General features: G+C 47.7%; 1 protein-coding gene across 1 annotated transcript in view; it reads left to right on the forward strand.

Annotated features, from left to right (window-relative positions):
* LOC142580019 (uncharacterized) overlaps positions 1-20,023 on the forward strand; it is a 121,259-nt gene that overhangs the window by 63,604 nt on the left and 37,632 nt on the right. The window contains exons 8-9 of the mRNA XM_075690745.1: positions 17,430-17,574; positions 19,745-20,014. Coding sequence (XP_075546860.1) covers positions 17,430-17,574; positions 19,745-20,014 — 415 coding nt within the window. The remainder of the gene's footprint in view (positions 1-17,429; positions 17,575-19,744; positions 20,015-20,023) is intronic.

The following is a 20,023-nucleotide window of genomic DNA, read 5'->3' on the forward strand; positions in this document are numbered from 1 at the left end:
ATAAGGTCGAGTACACTATAGGTGTCTTTTGTAACTCGCGTAGGCTCTAGTACAAGTTGAGTTAGACCGAAATTAAGGCACACAAGAAATTATTTAGCACCATCATTCCCTATGATTAAAGCACTATATTTAGTCCAGTTGATTTGTGGAAAATTAAAATCACCAAAAAGAAGGATCTCTGCATTAGGGTGTTTAATTTTCACTAATTTCGCTCAAGATGTTAAGTTTATGCGAAAAATCAGGAGTCTTATGTGGTGATTTGTAGCAAACGCCCAAGAGAACAGTCTGCGGTAAAGCGCGGCAGATTAGCAATGTTATTTCCTGATCAGTCTCAATGGTTGCAAACGAGCAAAATAAATGATGATGCGCAGCGATTATCATGCCACCAGCTCGTGAGATTTTGCGGTCTTTCCGGTAAAGGCAGAAATTCGGCAGATCAGCAAGAGCCTCGGTATTGGTAATATCGTCAGTCAGCCAGGTTTCAGTTATTATCAGCAAATTACTATTAGACGACAACATGATGTTAGACATAATTTCACGCTTAGGAAAGAATCTGTGCGCGTTGGCAAAGATTATGGAATAGCAAAGGTTAACTCCTGTCGATACCGTAGGGCAAGTGGGTTTCCCGCGTAGAGTTGGCTGCTATTGCAATTTTTTCACACTCTGTGTGCGTTGTTCAAGAACGTAGCGCTTATTACCCACGAACACAGTTCTAAAGCGCAGGGAGTAAGGTGTCGATTTGCTTTTTGCGAATACAACGAGGTGTCTGCGGGCAAATTGAACAGGACGTGTAAAATCCTCGGCAACGTAGAAGTTCGCTGCTTTAAACTTACGACCGTTATAAAGAACAAGGTCTTTTGTTTTGTGAAAGGTGGATTTCACTATTATGGGGCGATTACAATTACCTGCACGATTGCCTAGGCGGTGCGCGTGCTCGATTTCTTTCGGGTCGAGCGTGATGCTCGTATGTTTACGACAGTGGTCAATGATTACACCCTCTGAGTGCGCGAACGACTCTGACTCTGAAGATTCAGCGATACCATAAAAAATTTAATTGTTGCGCCGAGAATGCATCTCGGCATCATCAAGACACTCTTCCAGCCTCTGTATTGCATGTGCTGCCTGGGCAGCATCCCTCTTCACGCTGTCTATATCAGAACGCAAGGGGGCTAGGTTATGGCAATGGCTCTCCAGCTTAGTCATACGCACGTTCAGAGCGGATATTGCTTCGTTGTTAGTTGTTAGTCACTGAGACTTCAGGCCTTGAATCTAGGGGATCAGTTGCCATTGACCTGCGGATTACATCATAAGTTCTTTTAGCGCGGCTCGACTATCAGGTCAAGAGTTAGTTTCCATGTCACCCGCCAGCAACAGTAAAGCGCGAATAACATCACAACACTGAACAGCAATGGAAAGGTAGCAATATGGGCCCGCCAGCTGCAGCAGAAAGTAATTATTTGAACGCTTTATAAAAACACTGTTTGATTTACTAACCTGCATGACGAACATAAGCGGATTAGCATGTTGTTGACGCACAGCAGCCGGGCCCACAAAACGCCTCTGTCCACATCTGTTCTTCTATAGCTGATGAGTGAATTGATGTCGGTGGCGATAGGTATTGCGGTCGCAAGTCGCGTGATCCTGCCGGGTACAGTGACGCTGCCAGACACAAGAACGTTGCATCGATCGGGTGGCAGAAGCCACTTCTATCGTAGTCGACGTCCCAGGCAGGATGTGGCTGGAGAAGCCGTAGCCAGGGCAGGGAACAGAAGGTGGACGGTCATGTGAAGTGACACCTGCATGACAAACATTAGCGGATTAGGGTGGCGGGTTGATGCACATCAGCCGGGCCCACTAAAAGCCTCCGTCCACATCGGTTCTTCTATAGCAAATGGGTGAATTGATGTCAGTGGCGATAGGCATTCCGGTCGCAAGTCGAGTGGTGCTGCCGGGTACAGTGACGCTGTCAGACACAAGAACAGTGCCAACGGTCTGGAAGCGACGTTGGCATCCATCGGGTGGTAAAAGCCAGTTCTATCGTAGTTCACGTGCCATGCCGGATGCGGTTGGGGGACACCTGGAGAAACCGTAGCCAGGGCAGGGAACAGAAGCTGGACGATCATGTGAAGTGACACCTGCATGACAAACATTAGCGGATTAGGGTGGCGCGTTGACGCACAGCAGCCGGGCCCACAAAACGCCTCCGTCCACATCTGTTCTTCTATACGCGCCGTGCACGCCGACGGACGCGCCACTGGTGGCGGCGTTGCGCAGAACACGCGGGAGAGGAGCCTGGCGCGCGCCGTAGTTTGTGTCGTTTATCGTGCTTCTCTGTCTTATTCACGTTTTTAGAGCAAGGTAGGCAACAGCATTCGCACGTGTCGGGTGGCCAAAGCTTCAGGGAATGTCGAAGAAGAATTGTTGCAGGGTGGGGGGCTCAAATACCGGTGAACACGTGCCGGTGATACGGTTCTAATCATTCCCGGCAAGGCCTCGTCAGCGGGAGCAACGGTAGCGAAAATGGATCGTCGCTTCGAAGGGAAATTTCTTGTTCTCATCCTTTCCTTTGTCTCGTCGGTGTTTTTTTTTTACACTCGATCATAGTTTGAGGCTTGAGCAACGAAGTTCGTCTGCAGTGCAGCATGAGGTTTAAAGGCATTTCGCTAAAGTTCGGAATGCTGTTTGCCGCTTATATTGTTTTCCGCTTCTTTACCGCGTTGCGCTAGCTAGGCAGCACGACTGCACGAGCGCATTGCGTTGTATGTTAAAGCTACTGAAGTTTTCAAGAACTGAAATTGTTGGTTTCATGTGGTGCGGTAAATCCTCGCACCAGCTGTCGCGAACTTTGTGTTTTTACACCTATTTTATACGTGGCTTCGCACATGTTTCACTGTTACTAGTTGCTCCATGCATAACTCTTGTCGATTGCGTATCATATTGACCGCAAATAAAGACGGGGACAGAGGGAGAGAACACGTAAACAGCACGGGGTTTATGTGTTCCCTCCGTCTGTCCCCGTCTTTATTTGCGGTTAATATGATATGCAGTAAACACCAACTAGGCCAAAGTGAAGTTCCTCTGAAGCTTGTCGATTCTTTTGAGCTGCGAAGTTTTCACCCTGCCTTGTTTGTAAAAAGCATAAATCACGCTTTGTCTTATCGGAATGATATGAAGGAAGTGGTTCTTTAACACCTTTATTCTTTTCGCCCTAGGGCATCTTAGATATTGTTTGCGTTTTTGGAAATATGTTTAGAAAATAGGTAGTTCAGGGTGAGAATTGCTAACAGCTGCTGCATATGGTATTTTTGTTCCATTTCTCGCTGAAAAGTTCGCGTCCCGTTTGGGAAATCATCACACCTCGATGCTGCCTGAGCAAACTTAACACGCCGAGTGATTTGTTTGTTTCACAACGTAGTCCCTTCTTACATGTGAGTTTTGTACTCAACTGAATTCTTTCTTATACCTACGCTGCAGACGACTAAACCGGGCCTTGCCGCCAGCGCTCATCTACTTTCACTGGCGCTGCTCTGCCTTTCAATATATCGTGTGGCACCTCTCTAGTAATATAAAAAAGTACTGAAAAGTTAGTCAGTCTTTAGCTTTGTACGTTTCCAAGCAGCTCCCTTGGGGAATTTAAGATTACACAAACTGCAGCGGGAACGGTAGTTCATCGGCGTATGCAGCAAAATTGCATCGGCTGTGCAGCACTAACACGCGCTTTTATTAACCCGTGTGTTTGGTGACTTCGTTGGCTAGTGTACGCGTTTCCATCAGTAAATTGGCAATTACTGTTCTTTAGGTGACTTGGACTGCACTTACTCGGCAATGTCACATGTATTTATCGGCAGAAAAATCACAACGGCATAAGCGGAGATTGCACCATGCGGATGTGTTTGATATGCCTGCACAAACGACTGGTGCTTATTATTCAGGTACAGAAGCAGCATTGCGGCTAGGGTAGAATAAAAATAACCGTCGAGAGATCGCATAACTCAACAAAATTTATCGGCTAGTGAACATGAGTTCCACGTCATGTAAATGGGGTTCATGGCGTTTGTCTGCGGGACACACCTTGCACGTATGTGGATCATGTTGTCCCAAACACCGGTAACATCGTGTTCATACCCGCTCGCACAGAGGTCAGCATCTTCCCTACAGCTGTCACCGCAGAAGAAGAAGCCTGGCACCCGAACAAAGAAGAAATCGCAGCCGCGAACTCCAGCCATCCTTGCTGCGAAGGGTTGTCGTCTGCTACTGCTCCCGCGTGTACTGTTGAAAGCGTCCGCTAGGTGGCTTTCAGTGGCGCCTCTATAGGCGGTGCACGAGGCGTATAGCTGATGCGTGCGTCTAATTGTCGTAGAAAAATCACTCACGTGACCTGTTCCTAAGTGCCTAGGGACAGCATTGTTTAGGCATTTTTGAGAAGGCGCGATGCTGGCGCCGAGCGACGCCGTGGCGTGTTCGTCCTCGGCCTGATCGTTCTCTGGACCGCGCGTTCTTCATCATTGCTCATGTGACTGTACGTGCGTTGCTTGTGTGTTGGTTATAGGTTCTGTGTTACTTGGCGGAAAGACGTGAGTAGTGGTGGTGCGGCAGTGCGGCTTTGGCCTCGGTGAACTCTGGCAGTACAGAATCTGCGTTGTGTGACCCGTGCTTTCTAGAGAACCCGGCGGTGGTGACGATTGAAATATCGAAGTGGCCTAGCGCCTCGGCAGCGAAGTTCAGCGAACCACGATGTGGCGTCGCCGTGTCCGACTTTGCTTAACGGACATCGAGGGATGTGCTGCTCGCGGCAAGTCATGTAAATGCAACTGCGTCGACCGCCCACTGTTCAGCGCTGAATGTGTGTTTGGTGTGCTGTGCTTGAAACGAGTGGTGCAGCCGTGCATCGGGGGTGGCTGAGGAGCAGAGTGGCTTAGGGGCTCCGTTTGCGCGTTCACAGACATGTGCTTCCGTCTTGGTCTCATTAGCGGCTGTCGCGGGACTGTGGTGTGCTAGCTCCTTGCCTAGTATAAAGTTTACGACGCTAACACACAGCATGTTCACGTTTTTCCGCGCTATATGTAATTTGCATGACGGCTGAGTTGAAAACGAGACATATGGCTGTGTTCTTTGCATTTGTGTGTTGTAAATTACTTTCTATTGTGGAAGTTCTGGGAGTCTTATTACGCAAGGAGTGCGAACGTAAACATAAACACATGTGTGTCTGAAATTTTGAATTACCCATAATACCCTTTACGACTCATAAGTGGGCTACACGGCCTGTGTGAATCAGCTACCGTATGTTGCGACGCTCTTCCGTGTGGTAGACTGATGCATGGTGCGCGTTTATTTCTGCACTGTTGTAAAAACCATTTGTTTATTCACTCAATACAAATGTACGGCTTCTTCGCCGCAGTACATTTTAGTTACGCGGCGAAGCATACTAAAAGTGGGAGGGGGCCGCTATCAGCCAGCATAGTATGTCCACTTAGGCGACCTGAGAGGCGGAGGGTTCGCGAGAGTATGATTAAAAAACTCTTGCCCCTTTTCACTTTTAGTATGCTTCACCGCAGTACATTGCTTAGGCTTCACCGCGAAATATTAGTGTATTGCGAGAAAGATAATCCTAAAAAGCCTAATTATGCAAAGTTTCTTTTGTAGCTTGCTACACCGCAATACAGAGGTGTAAATAAGCATCGTGCAGTAAAGCATACTAAGAGTGGAAAGGGCACATAGGTTTGCTCATTATCTTCAATTGTGATATAATTTGCAAGTGCATCTGTGCTCGTGGTAAGCTTCATTGACAATTCTTTGTACATTACAAATTCATATTGCAGGGAAGCTTACTAAAGCACATTCGCCATTATGGTACGTGTTATTCACCTTCAATGTAGGAGCGCAATGCGGATTCTTGCCCCTGCTTTTGGCTGGACTGCACATGCTCTTTGAGAATTGATTCATTGTTCATAAGTGCACTGGTACTTTAAACTGAAGGGCTCAAGTTAATATGGAAGCACAATTTTTACTTAAGGGACAAGATGTTGCCGAGATGGTTGCAGCACAGCTTTTTTTTTTCTTCCCGGCACCTTTTCTACTTGAAGCTTCCATTGCAGTGTTTCGAACCTCTTAGAACCAGCACATAGTGTATATAAACATTGGACACTGATTGGGAACATCACCTAAGTTCATGCCTATCTATAGTAAAAAGATGTAGCACGACCAGACAGAATAAAAGAAGGGGGTGGGCTGTAGCAATACCAAGTGTTAAATGGTGCTTTATCCATTCCCTTGAGTTTTCTGTTTTTTGCTTTTTATGGATCCTCCGCAGTAACCATGCGAGTGGAGAACTTGAGCTTGTTGGTTTCAAGTCTCATGGTTGTTACTAACAGAACAGTGTGATAAACGAACAAGGGCTTGGAAGCATCAGTTCACCTTGCTTGCCTCATGGTGCTGCTTCATAAGCACGGTGGGCATCCAGGCCAACTAGGAAGGGAGGTTTGTCGCAATTGCTTCTGAACTTTATTGCCACCAAACCAACAGTGCTCTCAATGACAGCTTTTGGACAGTAGAATGCTTGCAACGAGCAAAGTCTTAAGAAGGAAGCATTCAAGATGTGCAAAATGGGCTTTTGAAGCTGGCAGCATTACTGAAGGGGCTTTGCCCATCTGCCCTCTTTATGGATACACGAAGATGATTTCCTCATTAAGAGGGATTGTTTCAGAGGTCGTTACATGGCAACAGTGTTGGGTGTTTAGTAGCTTGTATTTGCCCACTGTTAATAACCTGTTCCTACTCCAGTGCCCCTGTGAAGTGCCTACTTTTTGGACACAATGTGCTTTCCATGCATGCATGCATGTTTAGCTTGTAAAGACGTCTATTACCCCTTGCCTCAAGCTTGTCCTTGCTGATGTCACCCAAGGCATTGGGGAGTATGGTAATGTACACTCACAAAACACTGTTGATACCAGTGAAACCAAATTAATGGAGCTGCTGTTCTTTTTTTGTCCACTCCATCCTTGTTAGTTACAATGAGCAATGTCCGAACAGAAGGCATATGTAGTTGGTTGTGCATAGCCTGCGCACTAAGACTTGTTGGCATGTTATGACCTTAGCACAGTGTTTATATGTAAAAACCTTCTGGTGTGTTGATGACTTCCTTCTCTTTATCATACTTTGCCTTATGGAGCCAGCAAGTGGGTCGACCAGATGTTCAACAGGCTCCCACTAGTTTTTCCAGAGTCTCCTTTACCAGGGTGCTGCTCATAGATATGTTTTCTTGACCTTGCACTGCACTTCAACCATGGCCACACCTTTGGCCATGGTTAGTGCTATACATCCTGTTGCTCCAAACTCGTGACATGTGCTACAAGGCCTTGAGGAACACCCTCATTTATTTACGCCTTCATCATACTGTACGAAGCTTCGCATGATAAGTGCGAGAATTAACATGTGCTGGTTTTTCAGTGTTATTCCTGTCCAGCTTGCTGAAAGCTATCCTGAGTGTTTCAAAAGCAAACGACCGCTGCTGGACAAGAAGTGCTTAAAACAAGGGTCGCTATAACCACATATGTCACACGAAATGAAAAAGGCCCCTGAGTATACAGGCGGTTTACTTCACATCCAACAAGCTTGGTTCTCCCTTTGCTAGTGAGTGAACTCAACTTGCCCCGAATACATGGCCTGTGACAAACTATGTGCCAGATGCTGTGTCCCCTGCAAAGCTGAAGATGTGTACGAGATCCTGACACCCTGCAGCGGCTTCTACACTGGGCAAACAGGCTACTATAAAAACGACTGCCTTTACTAATATGCTAATAACATGAAAATGGGCAGAAATTTGGCTATTCATTGGGCCCAACTGCAGGTGCAAGCCACTCTTCCACCAGATGTGTGTTGTTCATAGAAACTGGAGCTATATAAATTCAGATAAAAGCAATGACGTTTGAAAGTAGTAGAGTTGAACTATATTCTGCCCAAGCAGTGCTATCTGCAGCGCTGGTACCTTATAGCCACAATTCATGGCTGCACCACCATGCAAAGGCACTATTCTTGAATTATTAACTTCTATTATATTTATGGTGGTCTGGGCGTAAGATTCCATGATTACGTCAGGTCATTTTTGCGCCGACGAAGAGCGACTCTCCGCGCAGGAGACATGATCGCGGAAGAGGTGGAGATTGGAACAAGGGGCACTCCACAGGGCTCGGTGATCTCGCCCACTTTGTTTAACCTGACCATGATCGGCCTTTCCAGAACACTCTCACGAGTCGAGGGCATCAGGCATACCATCTATGCGGATGACATTACCATTTGGTGTGTTGGAGGAAGTGACGGACAGGTTGAGAGTGCGTTACAGGAGGCCATCGAGGTCACGGAGGGCTATCTTCGACCCACGGGATTAAACTGTTCGGCTAAGAAGTCAGAGCTTTTACTCTACCGCCCCTTAAGAAGAGGTCGTAAGCCCATGGGCTGGAGACCACTGTCAGACAGCACCATTTGTCTTCGCACGGGCAAGGGAGACAAGATTCCTAGGGTCGACGCAATAAGAATACGCGGCATGGTAGTCGAATCTACTGGCTTTAACGCGCAAACGATAATCAAGCTCACGTCCAAGACGGACAACGCAGTACGTCTCATCCGAAGGGTGGCTAACCGCCATCATGGCCTTAACGAAGACATTCTGTTACGGTTGATTAACGCCTTTGTGCTTTGCCACTTTGCCTACGTGGCGGCTATGCACAGATGGCAAAGAGCAGAGAGGAACAAACTCAACACGTTGCTCAGGAAAATAACTAAGGGAGCCCTGGGTATACCGATCTTCACCAACACCAATCGCCTCCTCCAGCTAGGTGTGCATAACACTCTGGAGGAGATTGCAGAGGCTCAGGAAAGAGCGCAACTTGCCAAACTCTCCACAACCGCCGCCGGTAGGAGGATATTACAAGAGCTCGGCTACCCACCATCTGCAGAAGCGCCACGAAAATGCCAGTTACCACGGGACATACGAGATTTAATCTCGGTATCGCCGATACCAAGAAATGTACACCCTGAATATAACAAGGGTAGAAGGAAAGCAAGAGCTTCAACCATACTCAAACAGATCCAGACAGAGGGGCGTAGAGCCTGCTTTGTTGACGCGGCCGCATATCGGAAGGGGTGCTCCTTTTCTGCAGTAGTGGTGGATTCCAAACAGCGACTCACAAACTGTGCATCTGTACGAACCGGAGATCCGGCGATAGCCGAGCAGGTGGCCATTGCCTTGGCGATGCTTGATGACAGCAGCGACGTCATCTACAGTGACTCACGGTTGGCTATTAGGGCATTTCAGTGTGGAGTGATCTCAGAACAGGCTTTTGGGCTGCTTCGTAAGGCAGGTCCGGATAGAATCAAGTATCACTTGCTTACTTGGTTCCCAGCCCACGTTGGGCACATGGCGGGTGTCCCCACGAACCTCAATGAGACGGCCCACGCTGCCGCGCGCGCACTGACTGACCGCGCTGGCGCTGTAACGGCCGAAGAGAGACTTACGCATGGTAGGGACGCGCCTGCCACTTATAATGAACTTCTTAAACACTTCTATCTCTCGCGGCGACAATACCCTCCTCCTCACCCCAAGCTCACTAGGCCTCAGGCACTGACATTCAGACTGTTGCAGACAGAAACCTATCCCAACCTGTTCACGTTACATGCGATATATCCGGAGATTTACACTGATGACGCGTGCCCTGCTTGCGGGGATAGATCAACACTTTCGCACATGCTCTGGGGATGTATCTCTATAGCAAGCCCTGACTTCAGCTCAGCTAGGTGGGAGGCGGCCCTCCGCAACCCACTCCTGGCTGAGCAACGTTGGGCTGTCCAGCAGGCCCACGATGCGGCTGGCAGGCTAGGCCTGTCGGTCCCGACGTGGGAGCGACCCGCGACGTGCTAATACGCGTTCTGCAGGACTGTAAATTAAAAGTTACTCAATCAATCAATCAATATATTGCAATTACATATCATCCACATTGTGTGCAGTAGGGTTAAATGTCAATTACGATAGCCATTCCTAATCTGAAATGCAACAAAAGAGCAAATATAGGCAACAAATTGCAATTCAAAGAGACAAAATACAACCAGTGCACAGGATAAGTGACAGACTTCCTTTTATTTAAAAAGAAATGTCCCATGGTGTCATGCCACCAGCAGTGGGTAGCAATCTTTCAAGCTTGGGTGACAGAGGCAAAACTTAGCAAAATGCTACAATCGCGCTGTAAAACGGCCTTGGACACAAAAAGCCGACATCAAATTGTACAGAATGAATAATAATAACATTTGGGGTTTTACGTGCCAAAACCACTTTCTGATTATGAGGCACGCCATAGTGGAGGACTCCAGAAATTTTGACCACCTGGGGTTCTTTAACGTGCACCTAAATCTAAGCACACGGGTGTTTTCGCATTTCGCCCCCATCGAAATGCGGCCGCCGTGGCCGGGATTCGATCCCGCGACCTCGTGCTCAGCAGCCCAACACCATAGCCACTGAGCAACCACGGCGGGTGTACAGAATGAAAGGGCAAGACTCCGTCTAAGAACAGTCTATGGCACCACATACTTGAAATGGTGTAAAAAATGTTGACATGCCCTACCCATAAAGAAAAAGCAACAAACACAGAAAACACGCCTTTAAATGCAATGTGCAGAGTCTGAAACCAAGAAAAAACAACCCGAAAAAGGTTTCGCTAAGTCTTTCAACGATTAAAATTGTCAAACTGTCTCATCACTTCTTAATGAACCTGCACAGCTGAAAAGGAAGGAAAGCCCAATAGCAGGGCTGCAGAAAACGTCACCGAACAAGTATACTTTGCTTACCACCAATACCTGTGGTTTAGTTGTGGTCTGGGTATAAACTAATTGTGTATAAACTTTTCTTGTTTAGAATGGTTTAGCGGTAGGGAAAAAATGACCATAAGAGCACCAGGTGTATGCATAGTCTACGCACAAAAAGCCACTGCTTTCTTACTTTTTTTTTCTCTCTACTACAATTCATGAGTTAATTCATAAGTCGGTAATCTCCTTAAAAAGTAAAATAAGTAAGAGTCGTTTTTATTTGTGGGAGTTGTGCCTAACAGTGTTAACGTGGAAAGACTCGGCTGTTCTTCCTCCTCTTTCATATCCGGACTTAGCCACTGATCTACACCAAAACAACCCTTTAGCTTCTTACTGCTGAATTCGTTTTGGTTTTCTCAAATCTATATTTGGGCTAGCCATTGCTAGGTCTTGCGCTTTGCTTGAGGAAAACAAGACACCAACAGCTCCATCCAGTAAATCTGAGAAGCCAAGCACTAGAAGGAGATTAATGAAGCAGGCGCACCAAATCATTGTCATCACATGTAAGAAGAAAATTTAACATAGGACTGCCTTCACAAGTGGGAAGGTGATGTGTAAGAACTTGAAGGTGTGGATGCCAGCTCTATATACAGTACGCAGACATTGAGCAGGTGTTAGCCAATCATGGCACCTGTTGGCTAGATCACGCTCTCCGGGATCAGTATTCACCGCGACTGAACCTTCAGCAGAGTGGCTGAAATGTAGAATTGTGGACTGCTACTCTTTTGATCATATGTTTGAATCCTCGCAGCACAATGAGAACATTATTTGCAATATTCTAGCAAGAAATTCGGGAGTTCCAGTGACAACACCAGTAACATCAGAACAACCAGGGGAGTTCTCCCATAGCAGCTATAACACGTGAACATGCTCTGTGTTAGCGTCGTAAACTTTATACTAGGCAAGGAGCTAGCACACCGCAGTCCCGCGACAGCCGCTAATGAGACCAAGACGGGAGCACATGTCTGTGAACGCGCAAACCCTAAGCCACTCTGCTCCTCCGCCACCCCCGCTGCCAGGCTGCACCACTCGTTTCAAGCACAGCGCACCAAACACACATTCAGTGCTGAACAGTGGTCGGTCGACGCAGTTGCATTTACATGACTTGCAACGAGCAGCACATCCCTCGATGTCCGTTAAGCAAAGTCGGACACGGCAACGCCACATCGCGGTTCGCAGAACTTTTTGCCGAGGCGCTAAGCCACTTCGGTATTTCAATTGTCACCACCACCGGGTTCTCAAGAAAGCACGGGTCCCACAACGCAGATTCTGTAGTTCCAGAGCTCACCGAGGCCAAAGCCGCACTGCCGCACCGCCACTACTCACGGCTTTCCGCCAAGTAACACAGAACCTACAACCACCACACAAGCAAAGCATGCACGATCACTCGAGCAATTTTGAACAATGCGCTGTCCAGAGAACGATCACGCCGAGGACGAACACGACACGGCGTCGCTCGGCGCCAGCATCGCGCCTTCTCAAAAATCCCTAAACGATGCTGTCCCTAGGCACCTAGGATCAGGTCACCTGAGGGATTTTAACGCGATAGCGTTAAGGAGCTCGTGTCGCAGAAAAGCCGGTGTCGTCGGCGTCGGTGTCGGTGTCGGCGTCCGCGGCGTTGGCCGTGAGCGATAAATCACGGCAGGCACTTCATAAATAAAAAGCAACTTCCAAGATGGGCGGGGTGGGAATCGAACCAGGGTCTCCGGAGTGTGAGACGGAGACGCTACCACTCAGCCACGAGTTCCATGCTTCCAAGCGGTACAAACGCGCCTCTAGTGAATGCGGTGTTGCCTTCGAAACGAGCCGTGGAAAGTTATACTGCGGTGTATATCGGTAATTATGAACATGTAACTTACAGAAGTCGCAATTACACGAGTAGCGAAGTGCGTTTCCGCTGCATTTCTTCTGGGCTTTCCGCACACGCAGAGCCATCTTGCGGCAAACATAGAAGACCCCCTCCTCTCCATGTACGGCGCTGCCCGACAGATGGCGCGCCACGCGCGCATTGGAGCTGTACGAGGACCGGTGCGAGGCGGGTCGCGGCATGAACTCTCTCTCCCCTGACAACGCTTCGCCTTGCTCCCTCTGCAGAATCATGCGGCCTTCCTTTCTTTAGATCACTATCTGTCTTTCTTTCGGCCCGTGCCGATCACGACGTTTGGCTGGCGTGCATCATTTCCCCCTCCGAGATACCGAGTTCTTTGGTTCGTTCCGCTTGCGCAGGCGCACGTTTCGTTGCTGCGCCGAACGCTGCGTTGCTCGACCATATGGCTCGACGCTCACCGCGTCCGATGCGGGGCGCCTCGTAAGTGATGGCTGCCCTGTAGCCCATTGTCTTACACCCCTTGGCGGGTCGACAGGAACGCTGTCGCGTTCCACTCTTGAAGGCGAAGCTTAAGCGTCCTCCAATTTTTTGTACGACAAATAGACGCATGCATAGCTGATGGGTGAATTGATGTCAGTGGCGATAGGTATTCCGGTCGCAAGTCGAGTGATGCTGCCAGGTACAGTGACGCTGCCAGACACAAGAACAGTGCCAAGGGTCTGAAAGCGAAGCTGGCATCCATCGGGTGGTAAAAGCCAGTTCTATCGTAGTTCACGTGCCATGCCAGATGCGGTTGGGGGACGCCTGGAGAAACCGTAGCCAGGGCAGGGAACAGAAGGTGGGCGATCATGTGAAGTGACACCTGCATGACGAACATTTGCGGGTTAGGGTGGTGCGTGGACGCACCAACAGCCGGGCCCATAAAAAGCCTCCGTCCACATCGGTTCTTCTATAGCTGATGTGTGAATTGATGTCAGTGGCGATAGGTATTCCGGTCGCAAGTCGAGTGATGCTGCCGGGTACAGTGACGCTGCCAGACACAAGAACAGGGCCAACGGTCTGGAAGCGATGCTGGCATCCATGGGGTGATACAAGCCAGTTCTATCGTAGTCGACGTGGGATTAGCGTATTAGCGGATTAGCATGCTGTGTTGACGCACAGTAGTCGGGCTTTGAGTTCATTTACTGGGATAATAGCATTTTTCAACATTTGAAACCAGCAGCTCATTTATTTTGTTTTCAGTTTCATTTTGTTTGCCTTCGCATTGTTTAAACAATTGAGTTCGTCCACTAGTGAGAACTGGAGAAGGATCCTGCGGTTACAGGGAGGTCACTTAAGGCAGAAGGGTGCGGTCGTGTAAACAGCTATATAATTTAAAATAGCACACAAGAATGTTAGTGATGCAGTTTTGTGAAGTGTTTGTAATTTTCTTATAGTACAGAGAACGTAACGCTGATTAGATATGTTGTTATCCTTTCTTTTTATAATGTTCGTAAATTCATTTCTGTGTCATATAGTAATGCACTCAGTGGAATTTGTCCTACGTGCATGGATAGACTCCGTCGCTCTCAGAGCCCCCCAGCTTATGTAGACTCTATAAAGTTTGTTAAAATATATAAGTTTATCCAACCGTTAATTGTAGTTGTTAGGCCAAATGCTTGTGCTAGTAATTTTATTCGTTCGCGGTGCTCTTACATTTTACTGCTTACTACCTCCAGGATTTTGCCAGTAAATATATTATAGTTACATAAGCTATAGTTGCCGGGAAGCGTGGGAAGCACTGAGGAATCTCTGAATGCTATGGCGTTCCACTATTCAAGGCGAAGCTTAAGCGTCCTCCAAATCTTTCAAAGGAGTTTTAGGGCTCGATGAATGGTCTGAAGGTCCCACCTGGTTCCTTCAGATAGACTGTGCAGCTACATAATCTACTGCAAATTATGTTACGAGCGAGATGACCCAAAGCCACCTATGTAATTTTACAGGTTTCCTTTTCGCTTTACATTTGCCGTACTACCATATAGGGCACTTGACGCCTTTAAATAATGCCAGCTATTTTATGTGCAAACAACGTTGCCATGGCGCTGTGACGTTGCTGTTGGCATTGGCGTTGTCGATGCTTTTCAAGTTAGCTCACCGTTTTCATCTCAACAATTTTATTCGCGGCTTAGCCTTTATGTTTGTGTGTGCCATGTTTGAAGCTTACCATATTCATTGTTATGAAAGCCTGCTTTGGGCCGCCCACGCTATTTTCCCGAACATGACTACGAAAACGCAGACGGCCCGCCATCTTGTAAAGTACAATTTCTATGCAATGCACCTAATGTTATGGTCATCTAGTACAGTATTGTTTATACTGAGCTTCAAAATACTGGCAGATATGCCACAGATCTCAGACTCTGTATGAAGCTCAAAACCTAGCACCAATTTCCCAGCACTGTTGTGCGAGAGCTCAGTGGTTAGCGCGATAGACTCCCACGTGGGCATTGCGTCATGGTCAGGTCAATGGCATTGCTTCACTGGGTGGGGCGCTGGAGAAGCTTTACTTTCTTTTTCCCCCTGAAAATGGTGAAGCACAGGAAGACGAGCTGACCTGACGAAGAAAAAATACCGTCGTAGCATGTCGCCCCTAAAGACAATGGTCGATGTGACGGCAACAAACTGGACGGAAAGGACGGACGAACAGGGCATCGGGACGGGACGGACGGTCAAGGCAAAACCAGTTTCGAGCACTTAGCTGCTGTCGGAGTAAAATGACCACCATGGAACGAACGCGACGACATGACGGCGACTCTGTGGAGACGAAGGAATAATAAAAATGCCGTGACGACAATACAGTAAAGGGGACGGACCGATGACGATGACGGTATAACGACAACGGCTCGAAGGTAACAGCTTCAAATCAACGATATGACAACGCAGTGACAGCGACTGAATAAAGAGGGGCGCAATACTGAGGCTGTCATGATAACAAGGAAATGATCGCAATGGCACGAAGGTCATGAAACGACGATGACGGCATGTTGTTGGTGCTAGAGATCCTGTCAGCACTAGTGTACATCACTTGCCGCCGTGGGCCCCTGAGACTTGCAATATATCTGGTGTCTGTGTTCCTTACTGGTCAATTATGCGCGAATGTGGCGGGATGACAATGGTACGACCAAGACAGTTTCATGACCCCAATACTCTCAGCATGGTGCACGCACTCTGCAATACACAAGCAGTCGCGGAAAAGCTGAAGGAATGTTTGAATCAAGCTTCGCTTTAATATGATGGCCGAACCCGAAACTATTGCACTCTAAAGCTGTGCGCTGTTCGAGTGATGTGAAACTCGCCATATACCTCTGGCCATGCGTCACTGGGTGGGTAGCTCTGGGCATGTGCCTGACACTCGTCAACGAACTTCTCTGATGCCATCTTGGGCCACTTGATATGTGCCACTGTGCGTGGACGGAGTTCAAGGCGGTGCCTCCAGACGACGCAGCGTGTCCAGTGTGACGCGTGAGAGAGGAGGACAACTACAGTGCACGCCTCACACACGGCACCTCATCGTCAAGTTTTTGCACAAAACAGAATTGGAAGCTTTTGTTTACTTTTGTCTATCTAATATGCCTTGCGGCAAACTTTTACGGAAAAAAGCACGTTTTGGCTTATTGGGTACATGGATAAACATTTTAGGTGAGCTTTATCCGGCACCTGCCATGGTCACTTAGGGGCTATGGTGTTGGGCTGCTAAGCACGAGGTCGCGGGATCGAATCCCGGCCGCAGCCGCCTTTCGATGCGGGCGAAATGCGAAAACAACCGTGTACTTAGATTTAGTTGCACGTTAAAGAACCCCTGTGAGTACTCAGTACTCACGTACGGGGCAGAAACCTCGAGGCTTACGTAAAGGGTTCTACTTAAATTGAGGACGACGCAACGAGCTATGGAAAGAATGATGGGTGTAACGTTAAGGGATAAGAAAAGAACAGATTGGGTGAGGGAACAAACGCGAGTTAACGACATCTTAGTTAAAATCAAGAAAAAGAAATGGGCATGGGCAGGACATGTAATGAGGAGGGAAGATAACCGATGGTCATTAAGTGTTACAGACTGGATTCCAAGGGAAGGGAAGCGTTGCAGGGGTCGGCAGAAAGTTAGGTGGGCGGATGAGACAAAGAAGTTTGCAGGGACGACATGGCCACAATTATACATGACCGGGGTAGTTGGAGAAGTATTGGAGAGGCCTTTGCCTTGCAGTGGGCGTAACCAGGATGATGATGATGATGATGATGATGATGATGATGATGAACCCCAGGTGGTCCTAATTGCCGGAGTCCCCCACTACGACGTGCCTCATAATCAAAAAGTGGTTTTGGCAAGCAAAACCGCTTTATTTAATTTAATTTATTTAGTTCTATACGAATTATTATACGTTACTCCTTACATATTCCAGCGAAATCGCCATTGCTCGCGTGTGTTCCATAATGTTAAATGCTATTCATGACACACATGCAATCAGAATAAAGAACGCTATTTCGCTATTAAATAATTCATAATGTTCGACAACGATCTTGGACAGGATGGTGCACCTTGCGCAGAACGATAAATTGGCACGAACAGTTGGCTGGTGAAAAGCGGTCACTGGAAAAATATAAATTATTTACGCGTGTTAGCTTTAGGACACGGGTTGATGATAGAACACAAGGTTAATGATCATAAGCTCGGGATAAAAATGTATGGCATGCGTATTGTTTTTTTTTTCTCAAGCAGATTGTCGACTTATCGACACAAAAGAAGTTGGGGCCCAACCAGTCGGGTGAAGTGCGCTTTCGGATTCCATCGATGACCAGGGGTTACTACAAGAGGCCAAAAGAGACAGCTCAGCTCTTCGACGAAGATGGCTGGTGCAGGTCAGGTACGCTGGAAGTATCATCCGTAGGCATGCATTAACAGTTTTGTGCACACTCCTGTACATGGGCAAGAAATCTTGCAGCAAGCCCAGGTTTGTTTAAGAACTACAAGTTCAACTATGATACTCCGCATTTTTTTATGACTTTGGACTTTTTCAGATTAAGTTGAAGGCCGGCGGTGGCAAGGCAAGTACGAACTTCGGGTAGACGAGACTTGAGTGGTGAAATCAGGAGAGAAAACTACCACGTCGCCTTTATAACACAAACAGGTCTTCCATTTGAGGCCTTGCAGAATTTTGTCCATCATTCTTTCGAATGTCGCGGGCGCATTGCATAGGCCGACTTGTATTACTGTAAACTCATACAGGCCGTCAGGCGTAATGAAAGCTGGTCTGCTAACGATCGGACTCATCCATCGGGACTTGCCGATCGCAAGGTCTAAGCAGAAAAGTATATATATATATATATATATATATATATATATATATATATATATATATATATATATATATATATATATATATATATATATATATATATAGCGCCCACAAGCCAAACGCTCAAGAATGCTGGCCCACCAGTAGAAACGTTAGCAAAGCGGGCTTTCCGTACGTATGCCCTCGTTTTCTGTGTAGGCATAAAACGGCCTCTAAGCTAACGAGCAGCTGGTCCGAGAAGTGCAACATATCGCACCGCGCCTTCCTTCCATTTTCCCTTTCTTGTCGTACCCCATGTACGCGTGTGCTGAAGATATTTTCGATGACGGGGAAGTGTAACTTGCCGTTTGAGAATAGCTTAATAATTTCTTTATTGTTACTTTTAGCGCAGTCATTACCTTCAGTTACTATACTGTTAACACTCATGTAGACGGTGGTACAGATTGATAGCGAATGGAGTAGCCATCAGTGGGGTAGCAACAGGGGGGGGGGGGCCGGGGGGCCGTGGGCCCCGGGTGCAAGGGGCCAGTGAGGGGGGGGGGGTGTCATATACGTCTGAAGACACCTCTCTTACCGCCGGCTACACCCGGAGAGGGGGGTGACAGGAGACCTATGGGCCCCGGGTGCAAGACGACCTAGCTACGCCACTGGTAGCCATATTGTCACGTGGTAGTGACGGTGAAGAAAACAGCAATACGGTGGAATACAAAACTAGCTTTTATTGGGCGAACCTGTGCCCAATAAAACAGGCTACACTTATAGCGCTGCAGTGACGTTATAGGTGTAACGTTAAGGGATAAGAAAAGAGCAGATTGGGTGAGAGAACAAACGCGAGTTAATGACATCTTAGTTGAAATCAAGAAAAAGAAATGGGCATGGGCAGGACATGTAATGAGGAGGGAAGATAACCGATGGTCATTAAGGGTTACGGACTGGATCCCAAGGGAAGGGAAGCGTAGCAGGGGGCGGCAGAAAGTTAGGTGGGCGGATGAGATTAAGAAGTTTGCAGGGACGGCATGGCCACAATTAGTACATGACCGGGGTTGTTGGAGAAGTATGGGAGAGGCCTTTGTCCTGCAGTGGGCGTAACCAGGCTGATGATGATGATGATGATGACACTTATAGCACAACGATAGCGGCGAACATGGTCGGCGATCGTCGGAAATCTGATCGGCGGGTCAAGCGCGTCGGCTTCTATAGAGCAGTCGTCGAATGTTCCAGACTAATCGTTCGGACCCGCGTGCCTTCCACAAAGTTCCACACCATTCGCGTCAAGTGATGAAATCAGATAACATAAGGTTCGGCGACAACAGACAGCGGATAGAAACATCGATAACTTTCCAGAAATTTCGGGCACATGCAGGCGCGTCCCACGCTGTGCGATTACATTTGTTAGGCGGCTAAATGTGGTTGCCCGATAAAGATAAGTGCACGTGTCAATATAGTGTAGTTCGCATTATAAGGAAAAATTGGAGCTGGGAAGGCCATGCAATGAGTAGAGCAGGCAACCCCTTTATGATACAATTTCTAATATGGCAGCCAATGGAAGAGAAGTGTAGTCGAGGGCAGCAGAGAATCAGACGGTGTGAACAAATTAGCTATTTTTCAAGTACAACTTGGAATCAGCTAGCTCAATACAGCTGTAATTTAAGATCGCCAGGGAAAGCGTTTGTGCTGCAGCGGACATAAACATAGCATTTTACTGAAGATGATACCAATCGTGTACAATTAAATCCAGGAGACGCTGGATATTACGACAACGATGGAAGGGTGTACATAGTCCAGCGGCTGAAGGAGATGATCAAATGCTTGGACAATCAGGTGGTGCCTGCTGAGATAGAAGAACTGGTCCTCCAAGAACACCGGCGGGACATCTCAGAAGTGGTCGTCGTAGGACTGACTCACGATGAGTACGGAGAAGCACCAGCTGCTTTCGTCGTTGTCAGGGGACCAATTTCGCAGCAATATGAGGAAGAACTTGCGGAGAAGATAAAGACCACCGTTTCAGGTTGGTACA

This window comes from Dermacentor variabilis, chromosome 4, assembly GCF_050947875.1.
Source record: "Dermacentor variabilis isolate Ectoservices chromosome 4, ASM5094787v1, whole genome shotgun sequence".
Classification (NCBI taxonomy): Eukaryota; Metazoa; Arthropoda; class Arachnida; order Ixodida; family Ixodidae; genus Dermacentor; species Dermacentor variabilis.